General features: G+C 43.6%; 1 protein-coding gene across 1 annotated transcript; it reads right to left on the minus strand.

Moving 5' to 3' along the window:
- Positions 1-8369: 8369 nt before the first annotated feature.
- LOC131244084 (uncharacterized) lies at positions 8370-10265 on the minus strand. The gene is made up of 2 exons (XM_058243742.1): positions 9744-10265; positions 8370-8633 (listed from the first exon to the last, which is right to left on the minus strand). Exons 1-2 carry the CDS (start codon positions 10263-10265, stop codon positions 8370-8372), a joined length of 786 nt encoding a protein of 261 aa, XP_058099725.1.
- Between the last annotated feature and the right edge of the window lie 1289 nt (positions 10266-11554).

Raw genomic sequence — 11554 nt, forward strand, 5'->3', positions numbered from 1 at the left:
CCTAATGGGCCACTTTGTACATGTGCGGACCATGTTTCTGGACTCCCGACCATTGATTTGAAGAAGCCTACAATGGATCGGTGCAACATACAAAATCTCCTAGATCAGACGATTGTGACTCTTTGATAAGACGTAGGGAGAAAACAAAGAGACGGTCCCTAATGACAAAGGCTACTGGGATGGATAGATATGTCCAATATCAATATATCTTTTTTTTGGGATGATAGCTCATGATAGGCCATGTCATATTAATGGCCTGGATCTCAGAGAATGGGGCCCACATGTACAAAATACATGCATCAGAATAATATTTAATTTATGATGCGTTGGACCGTATAATTTCTGGATACAGTAAAAATGATTGGAGGAGCCACACCTACTTTTGGGGGAAAATGACTATATGCCATGCGGGGCCGTTTAGCTGAGGGGGAGCGGATTGGGTGTTACCCGGGTAACACCTTCGTTGGTGTTAGCCGTACGTTAGAGGCTCACCTAAAATGAATTTATCTTATATCTAGGCCGTCCATCCATTTTCTAGCTTATTTCAGATCCATATCTCAGGTGGACCACACAACTAGAAGCAGTGGTGAATAACCATTAAAAAGTTTTTGTGGGCCACAAAAGTTTTGGATTAAGTCAATCTTTGTATTTTCCCTCCATCCAGATCTGATTGACCTTAACAACTGGTTGGATGGAAAATAAACACTGCAGTGGACCCTAGGAAGTTTTTAACTGTGGTTGTTCAATCACCATTGTTTCCTGTGGTGTGCTCCACCTGAGATTTGAATCTGCTCAATTTTTTAGAACAGAAAAAGGTGCTGGAAAAACAGAAAAATGGCGTGGATGCACGAAAAATCATCAGGGTGGGCCCGACGTTAACCACTAAGGTGTCACCCGGGTAACACCTAATCCAATTCCTAAGTGAGGAGGGGTGGGGAACGGATTGGCTACGCCCCCTGCCACCAGCCAATGGCTGATGGTCGGTGCTCTGTGGGCCCACCATGATGTATTTGTTTCATCCATTCCGTCCATCTATTTTTACATATCATTTTATGACATAGGACCAAAAATTAGGTAGATCACAATCTCAAGTGGACCACATTACAGGAAATAGTATTGAATGAGCGTGGACCATGAAAAACCTTTTAAGGGCCATAAAAGTTTTGGATCAAGATGATCTTTGTTTTTTTTCTTTCATCTGGCCCCTGTGAGACCTAATAAACATATTGGATGTCAAATAAACAGTAAAATGGGCCTTAGGAGGATTTTAATGGTGGATATCCAATCATTATTGTTTTCCTATGGTGTGGTCCACCTGAAATTTATATCCCTCTAATTTTTGGGATCAAGCACTAAAATGATCTGTAAAAATGGATGAAACACATACATCATAGAGGGGCCCACTGAGCACCGACCACGGTGGCTGGGGAGTACCCAATCTGTTTCCGTCCAGTCCAGGATGCGAATCCCCTGCGAAAGCCTTCTGCGGGAAGGTCCTGAGCTGGGAACGCAGGTGAGGCCACTGGGATGTTTGTGAGAAATCCTCATCGTCCATCCATTTTGTGAGTTCATTTTAGATCTTGATACTAAAAATTAGTCATGTCCAAGGCTCAAGTGGACCACACCACAAATAGCAGTGGGACGATGATTCTCACTTATAAAACATTCGTAGGGCTGACCATAACGTTTATTTTCCATCCAATCGGTTCATAAGAGAAAAAAATATATATCATATTGATCCAAAATTTCTGTAACCCCAAGAGGGTTTCAATGTTAGACGTTCAATCCTCATTGCTTTTTACCGTGTGGTCCAGTTGATATTTGGATATATCAAGTTAGAGGAAACGTACATTATTGAAGTAAAATTAGAGAAAGAAAGCATTTTTTTTGAGTTGCTCTATTGGAGTGATCTGAAATTGCGATACAACTTGGACATCATACATATTGAGAAGAATATATGTGACAATGTCTTCAGAACATTGATGAACATAGAAAAGAAAACAAAAGATAGTTTTAAGGCTCGATTAGATCTACAAGCAATGGGTTTAAGGAAAGAGTTGCACTTGCAACCACATGGAAATTCATATATTATACCAGCAGCCTGCTTGTAGCGCCTTGAAATTTGACGGCCAAGTAGCTACTCGGCTCCCAAATTCCCGAATGTCACGTGTGCAATAATGAGTCACGGATGCATGTATTTAACAGGTATTAATAAGCAATGGTGAATTAATCTAAGCATATTCAATATTCAATTTCTAATTAGGTGATTAAGATTCAAGTGCCACTAACCAACTGAAGTTTCACAAAAAGTTCTCATCCACTATATCAACTTAATAAATTTAGTTTAACAGTTATCCATGGATTTAGTCTCAAACACTCATCAATCCCCAAAATGACCTGGGCTCTGGCCCAGTCCCGCCGACAGCCACCTCGCTAATATGCCTCATCAAATTCCTGGTAGTACGCCCGCTCCTCGTCGTCGTCGGCACCAACATCGTCCAGTGGGTGCTGCTCCAGGGTACCTGCAACTATATCGGGTTCTGTTTGGTGTTTTAGAACACCGTCCCAGAGTGAGAGTGAGTGATCAACTCAGTGGTGCCATTAACAATAGGCATCGAATTATCTTACATAGGATACATTTAATGAACAACAACGATCATTAATTCCTAAACACTGTTATTAATGCAAATACATGATTATGATATGATGCATGCTCCTCACAAAAACTAGCACTCCCTCAAGCGATGACATTTGACGTTCGCAATGAAACAACACTCCCTCAAAAGAGACCTCGACTGCATAATCGTCAACAATATAAATGCAATGCAATGGAACATGTTAGCCAGGTTGATTAATTAAGTTCATTCGTCCAGCAAATTGGGGAAACTAGAATACCGTTAGTGAAGTTTTTACCCTAACCTGATCGCGCGGCTCAGGGGCCGTGGTCATATGACTCTCGCAATCATTAGCCCTATATTAGAGTCATTAATCCCAAACAAAATACAACATGGACGAAATTAAATTGAAACTTAGATGTCTCACTCGCGATCACCGTAGGGAGGTCGTCACTCCAACATAGGCTGACAACATGGGTACAATGTCCCATACCACCGTTCTTGGCTCACGAGTCCAAATGCTCAATGGACACTACGGGGAGGCTCGTCACCCCGGTGTAGGCCGACAGCACGGGCATAGTGTCCCATACCACCATCCCCGGCTCATGAGACTTTGTGGGTCGTAAATCATATCTTAAAATGGGCGCAATGGTCTTAAGGTAGGGTTGTACACGAACCGAGTTAGCACTGGTTAACTCGCTCGACTTGCCCACCCGGCGAGTTCGGGTCGGGACGGGCCATTTTCTTCAACCCGGCGAGTTCGGGCCGAGTTCGGATAGGTCCCGACTTGGTCTACTCGGTCCGAAACCCGACTCGGCTCGACCCGACCCGACTCGGCCCAATGGTGTATATATATCTCTATATATATATATATATATATATATATATATATATATATATATATATATATATATATATATATATATATATATATATATATTTCAAAACCCTATTCCTTCCTTTCCCCTTTACCCTTCTAGGATAGTTCATCCTGACTAGTTAGATTTTTGTGGAGTCTATAGTTCACCAACCCGGCCCGACTCGGTCCAAGTTGTGTGTGTGTGTGTGTGTGTGTGTGTGTGTGTGTGTGTGTGTATTCAAAACCCTACCCGTCCATTTCCCCCTTACCCTTCTGGGATAGTTCACCGCCCATCTTTGAAGTGACAATGATTCATCCACCTCACAGACGTATAATTTGAACGACTTAGATTCATCCAAATATAAAAAAGAATTATAATGTCCTGACTAGTTAGATTTTTTATGGAGTCTATAGTTCAACTATCTAAACCGTTGATCGAGGGCCTTGTAATGGGACGCGGATTACCTACCAAAGCCCTTCCCATGAACTTGCGGTAAGGTTCAAAACTGGCCCAAAATCGGCCCGAACTCGCCCAATTGCTGATCGAGCTGAGTTCGGGCTGGACATGTTGGCCCGGTGACCGGTCTGGCTGGGTTCGGGCTGGGTGTGGCTGGTGATCGGACCGGGCCGGTTTGAGCCCAGTTTGACTCGGATCGACTCATGTACACCCCTACATACAAGCGTGATCAAACAAGGTTAATGTACAAGGATGGTCAAATAATAGTCAATGTGCCCTGACGGTCTGAACTATAACTAATCGACCTGAGAACAAGATCTAGTGTAGTCCAACTACAGCCAATGACCTACGGTTCAACTGTTGGGCCAGATTCACTTAGGGACAGGTCTAACAAGGACCGTCCAAGAATTTCTAAGTAATCGGCCGATCCATAAGAGAAATATGCAACAATGCACCACAAACATGGATTTCTTGGATATAACTCAAGTATGGAAGATAAGATTTCAGTGTGATCATTACAAGGACAACACCATACAATGTTCCACCTGAATTTACAGATTCAAGATGACATATTTTAGCCTATACGATCACATGGACAACCATATAACAATATACTGAAATAAATCTTTTATAGGCCAATCGTACATCACATTATTCAGCCATGACTTGAAAATTTAGACAAGTGACTCAACCAATCAACAACTTACAATGTTTTATGCTTTCACCCAAGCAGGATTAATCATAAAATCAGGAAATCAATCATTAATTACCATTTTAAAGCAATCCATGTCATCATATTAAGCATAGTTAATACTAAACCAGGATAAAAAATCAACTAGTAGCAATTTGGGAAAATTTAAATAATTGCACCCTACATGAGCATGCAAATGCACAATTCACCATTTGGGATATTAGGGCCAAATCCCTGCCCAACAATTTGTTGATTTCTAGTCCATTAACCTATATGTGTAGTTCAAATGAAAATTCAGCCACATGCACTAACAATATACCAATCACGTTCATTAAATCTATGCTAGCCGCGATAACTGGCCACCTAAGGGTAATGGTCCTCACCTAAATTTGGTTGGAGGTTGCTGAGATGATTCTAGCGACGCCGGGTCTGCAAGATTGAGGTGCCGGGGCCCTGCATTGCATTGGATGGACAAAAATTACATGAATGTTGTAGAAATAAGGGAAATAAGGTGAGAAATCCCAAATTACCTTAGATGGGTTGAAATTTCTTCTTCTAACGATGGAGATTAACCAGGATTTCTGGCGGAGGAGGGGAGAGGTTGTCGGAATTAAAAAGATCCGGGCACTGGGGCCACATGCAAGTGAAATGCCCCCCTTTTCTCTCTCCTCTTCACACACACACTCTCTCTCCCTCTCTCCTTCTCTCTCAGCTGCTGGAAAAGGGTTTTGAAAGAGAGGGTTGAGTTTATATATGCCCAGAATTATTTTCTTTGGCCCTGACGTTTGAGGAAATTCCCCAATTAGCCGATGGGGCCTATTTTATGTTATTGGAGCTACTCTGATGGACCCCTGGCCCATCTGACACATGGGATAGGTGTCTCATGGCTCGATGAAGGGTTGGGTGAAGTTTGATTATAAACGGATGCGGGATTTTGTCGTAGCGGCCCGATTCGCGATCAACGGTCATCATCACATGATCAACGACCAGATTTTATAAGCACGGGCCTAAAATTATTTCCAACATTCGATGTGAATTTAGAAGAGATCTGACGGCTGGAACGCTTGGATTTGCGGACTCAAGCAGCAAGGCTATTGGGTTAAATTTCAGAATTTGATTACCTTTGGTCAGGCGACTTGCGGTTTGCAAGTGTCAGCAGGGCAGCACTGTTCAACCATCTCTGGGCATCTTTGGGGCCTGACATCTGCGTGGGACCATAAGCCCAGTGGGCCCAAGGACCTGACAAAGTTTTGAAATTTTGGACCTTTCTTGGACAATACATGGCCCGTACGGATGGTCGCTAAGTATGACTCGGCCAACTGGCTTTACAGACTATGCTCGACTCGATCTTAATTTAATTTAAGTTGTACGGAGGGTGGATTGGGGTTAATTAACCCGTCTTAAGCCCACACGTTCGATCCAATCATTCGGTCTCAAGTCGATTAGCACGTGAGTATCTCAGGACCCTGTTTCCTTTTTGGACAGGGAATTACAATCTACCCCCCTTACAAAAAAAAAAAATCATCCTCGAAATTGTACCTACTCGTATTGCTTAAGAAGGTTGGGGTAGTATTTACGAACTTCGGTTTCCATTTCCCAAGTAACTTCTTCTTCTCCGTGGTGCGTCCATAATACCTTTACTAGAGGTGTTAGCTTTTAGTTACGGTTTGATCTTTTTTAGCTACGGTTTTAAGCCGTAGTAATTTAGTTACGGTCTATATCCGTAGCCAAAAGTTGGCATAGTCCATAGCCTTTGATCCTTTTTTTGGTAGTGACACCGGCGAGGGGAGTAGGCAAAGCCAGGTGATATGCAACCAGTCTTATCCGACCTAAGATCTGGAAAGGGCTGTTATATCGTGAGGAAAGTTGCCCTTTCTTACCAAAACGTAGGACTTCCTTCATTGGCGAGGTCTTTAAAAATACGTGATCTCCTGCTTCGAATTCCAAATCTCTTAGCCTTGTGTCCGCATAACTCTTCTGCCAATTTTGGGCTGTCAATAGTCGTCGCCTGATAATTTCGATCTTTTCAGTAGTCATCTGTACTATTTTAGGTCCCAACAAACTTTTCTCACCAACTTTAGCCCAGCATTGTGGAGCTCGGCACAAGCTCCTGTATAAGGCTTCGTAAAGTGTTATGCCGATGCTAGATTAGAAACTGTTGTTGTAGACGAACTCAGCATAAGGGAGACACTCATTCCAACTGTCTAAGAAATCCAATGTACACGCTCTCAACATATCTTCTAGTATTTGATTCACCTGTTCTATTTATCCTTCAGTCTGAGGGTGAAAAGCGGTGTTGAACCTCAACTTGACTCGCATGACGTCTTACATTCGAGTCAAGAGCATTGAAGTAAATTATGTGTCTCGGTCTGACACAATTTCCAAAGGAACACCATGAAGTCGAACTATTTCTTTGATATATAATATGGCTAGGTCGTTTATAGAGTACGAAGTTTGAATAAGGATGAAGTGAGCCGATTTAGTCAATCGGTCTACAATCACCCAAATTGAATCATGCCCTTTCTTTGTTTTGGGTAAACCCGAAATGAAATCCATAGAAATGTAGTCTCATTTCAATTTAGCAAGTGGCATGGGCTGTAGGAGACTTGGTGGTTGACGATGTTCTACCTTGACTTATTGACATGTAAGGCACCGAGATACAAAGCCTGCTATCTCTCTTTTCATGTTGTCCCACCAGTAATTTCGCTTGAGGTCCCCGTACATCTTGGTGCTTCCAGGGTGCATAGCTAGCTTGGAGTTATGGGCCTCGGCTAGCAGCGTTTCCTTCAGCTTAGGATGATCTGGGACATAAAGACGGCCTTGAAAGTGTAAGCCTCCATCAGTGCCGATTCTCCATTCAGAATCGCTTCAAACGGCCGTGAGTTCTCTCATTTTCAACAACAATTCATCGCCCCTTTGAGCCTCAATGATTTGGCTGTCGATCATAGGTTGGGTGTGGATATGTGCAATGACTTCATATGGTTCTTCTATTCTCAGTTTTAGCTCGAAGTCTCGCACAAATTCTACCATATTCCACTCTTCTACCATCAGTGGAGCCACAAATTCGACAGTCTTCTTTTGGCTCAAGGCGTCTGCCACTAGATTGGTTTTACCAGGATGGTAGGAAACCTCGAATTTGAAATCCTTTAAGGTCTCCATCTATCGTCGTTGCCTCATATTTGAATATCTCTAGGTGAAAATGTACTTGAGGCCCTTGTGGTCACAAAACAGTTCAAATTCTTCCCCATATAGATAGTGTCTCCATATTTTCAAGGCAAATATGACTGCGGCTAGTTCAAGGTCATGAGTGGGGTAATTTTCTTCATGCTTCCTCAATTGCCAAGAAGTATAAGCAATAACCCTGTCATTCTGCATAAGGACACAACCTAGACCCACGTGAGATGTATTAGTTAAAATGGTGTACTTAACCCCTTGTTCAGGCAGAACGAGAACTGGGGCTGAAGTTAACTGTTCCTTTAACTCCTTAAAGGCCACTTCTGCCTTTTCATTCTAAGCAAACTTAAGATCCTTTCGGGTGAGCTGGGATAACGGTCAGGCGATCTTTGAAAAATCTTTAATGAATCGGCGGTAGTATCCCGCCAATCCCAAGAAGCTTCTAACTTCTGTCACTGAGCTCGACCTCTTCAAGTCCTGTATTGCCGCCACTTTGGCCAAATCCACAGAGATGCCTTCTTTAGACACCACGTGGCCCAAAAATTCCACTTCTTCTTTTCAGAAGTCGCATTTTCAGAACTGGGCATATAGCTTGTTTCGCTTGAGCATTTTTAGGACCACTTGTAGATGCTCTTCATGTTCCTGGCGACTCTTAGAATAAATTAGAATGTCATCTATGAACACGATGACAAACCGATATAAGAACGGCCTGAAGACTCTATTCATTAGATCCATGAACACAGCTGGTGCATTTGTGAATCTAAAAGGCATAACCAAGTACTCATGGTGCCTAAAGCTGGTCCTGAACGTCGTCTTTGACACATCTTCAGGTTTAATCTGTAGTTGGTGGTATCCAGATTGCAAGTTGATCTTTGAGAAGTATTGAGCACCTCTCAATTGATCGAATAGATCATCAATTCAAGGCAAGGGATATTTGTTCTTTATGGTGACCTGATTCAACATTCGGTAGTCAATACACAAACGCAGGGAGTCATCTTTCTTTCTCACAAACACAACCGGGGCTCCCCATGGAGACACACTGGGTCGAATAAAACCCGCTTCTAACAATCCATCAATTTGAAGTCGGAGTTCCTCCATTTCATACGGAGGCATCTAATAAGTTGGGAGAGGAATGGGCGTAGTGCCCGGCACCAAGTCAATGGTGAAGTTGATCTCCCGTCGGGGAGGAAGTCCCAGAATGTTCTTGAATACATCAACGAAGTCACTCACTATGGGGGTACAAGTAAATGAAATCTCTTCGCAATCTTCTTCTAGCAAAGCATAACAGAGTACTCGTTGTGGGTAGCTAACATATATTATGAACGTGAAGGGAGAGCTACCATCTTCATATATGGTCACCGTTCAATCCTCGCAATCGATTTCGGCTCTCATTGCGGAGAGCCAATTTATTCCCGGGATTATGTCATAGTGAAAGACCTTTGTGACAATGAGATCCACATGAATCCTCTTTCTTCCAAAGTCTACGGGACAGCCTCGATAGACGGATGTGGCTTCGGTGAATGTTCTGGCTGCCGCTATAATTCTTACCCCCGACATGGGAGTAGTTGGTAGTCCTAGAATTTTGACAGTTGTGGATGATATAAGTGAAGTTGTGGACCCAATGTCTACAAGAAGAAATACGGGAGTACCTTGAACATGAGCCGTGACCTCAAATGCTGCAGGATTAATTGTGGCTGCATCAACGCCCTCTGCTGTCAAAGCGTGCACTCGTGCTTTCTGAGGTCGGTTGGGTTGGTACGTAGGTTGAGACAACGGCCTAATATGAGGGGCCGGTAACCTATGTGTGGCCTGCGGCACGTTGAGGAGGTGCAGGTAATGATAGCTGTGGCGGATGGCTCACTCGCTGAGGGGGTACATACTTGTGATCTCTCATTTTTGAAAAATAGTAGGCCTCTAGTGGCCCACCTTCTGACAATACCCGCATACCCGGTCAGGACGAGCGTGTGCGGGTGGTAGAGGCATATGCTGGGGAGGTGGATTGGGTGACACTCTTCTTCCTGATGAGGACAAGGATTGTCCTCCTGTTCTTCCTCTGGACTCGGCTTGTATACGTGCCCGAGAAATCCTTTCACCATCCTGCTCTGACCACAAGGACATCTCCACCAGTTCTACATAAGTTCGAATATTTGCACAACACATTTTCGTGGGAATCTCGGTTCTTAAACCCTCAGCAAAACACCTCATGCGCGTCTCTTTGTCGGCCAAGATCTTCGGCGCATAACGAGATAATTCGATGAACCGATTTTCATATTCGGCCACCAACATACCTCCTTGCTGGAGGTGCAAGAATTCGTTCTCCTTCTCTATACGGTAGGTACGTGAATACTTCTGGAAGAACCGCATCTCAAAGTCTTCCCATGTCCACACAAAAATTTCAGGGACCGTTCTCAACACACTGTCCCGCCAAACATCAGCTTCCTTCTCGAATAGGTAGGATATCAACTCCATTCGCTCGGCTTCCGAGCAATGAAGAAGTTGGATTGTCTTTGTAACTCGGACCTTTGAAAGCGCTAAAAAAGATTGTATGTCACTGCTAATGTCCTAACTTGACCTAACGATGGTGCATTCATATGATGGGCCATTGCTCCCACCAAGGTATGCAATGACTATTGTTATTATTACATCATGTGCAACATCTGCTCCATGGTGCCTCCAACTGGGGCGGTCTGGTGAGTAGAGTTCTCACCATGAATTTGAGGTACCCCTGGGAGTTGGGTCGGCATCTAACTGTCCATATCCACTTGATTGGCTCCAACTTGACTAGAAAGTAGTTCATTAGGGGCGAGCCGTTCACGGTCGTCTCTCTCGCCCAAGGCTAGGCGGACCAGATGGCTGTAACTTATGGCCTAATTGTCCTGAAAGCCAACGTCTCAACATTTAGATAACAACATCCACAGACTCAGGGCATGTTAGTCACATCATGATAGTGTCATCACACATACATCATCAATTCACCAAACATTCCACAAATCACTTTAACCAAAGTAGTTTTTCATGCATTTCATTGGCAAAATTTGTCACTGTTACATATGCCACGGCATTACATGTACAATGACATAGGATGCATGATTACTAATCCAACAGAAAGAAAAACTCCAATATTCACAACCTAAATAACCAAACTAAGCCCATCCAAGGCTAGTACAAAAAGAGGAAACAAACACATACTACACTCCTAATCCTCTGACTCCGGCGAAGGTGGAGGTGCTCCCTTATCCTGCATGCAGCATAGGAGGGCTTTCAGAGTGCGAGACATCTTCTTGAATTTCTTTTTCAAATACTCCAAGTTCTCCACCACTTTGGCCAGGGTTTCCCGCTCACTATGGGTGGCACGAGGCTCCCAGTTGGAGTCTCGGGCTTTGACTTCCTCTTCCTGTTCTTCATCCTCACTCTCCTCATCTTCAATCTCTTCTTCTATCTCGTCCCTCAACTTCTCCAGTTGGGTCAAACGCTGCTTGGGGCCCATTTTCATGTTATTGAGGGTGTTTTCGTTTATGGAGTAGATAGGGGCGAGATCATCCAGGTACAGTCTGAACCCAAAATTATGGGCAATTTTGCAAATTAGTTGACCAAATGGGAGGGACTGATCCTCCCGATTGGATTGCACTGCCTTCACGATTTGGGTTAAGATAAGAGTGGGTAGGCACACCTTATCTCCTTGTCCTACCTAAAACAAGAAGTCCACCATGAATCTAGTGCACCATGCGATTGCTCGACCTAGGATACACGTTATACGT

This window comes from Magnolia sinica, chromosome 4 (genome assembly GCF_029962835.1).
Source record: "Magnolia sinica isolate HGM2019 chromosome 4, MsV1, whole genome shotgun sequence".
Classification (NCBI taxonomy): domain Eukaryota; kingdom Viridiplantae; phylum Streptophyta; class Magnoliopsida; order Magnoliales; family Magnoliaceae; genus Magnolia; species Magnolia sinica.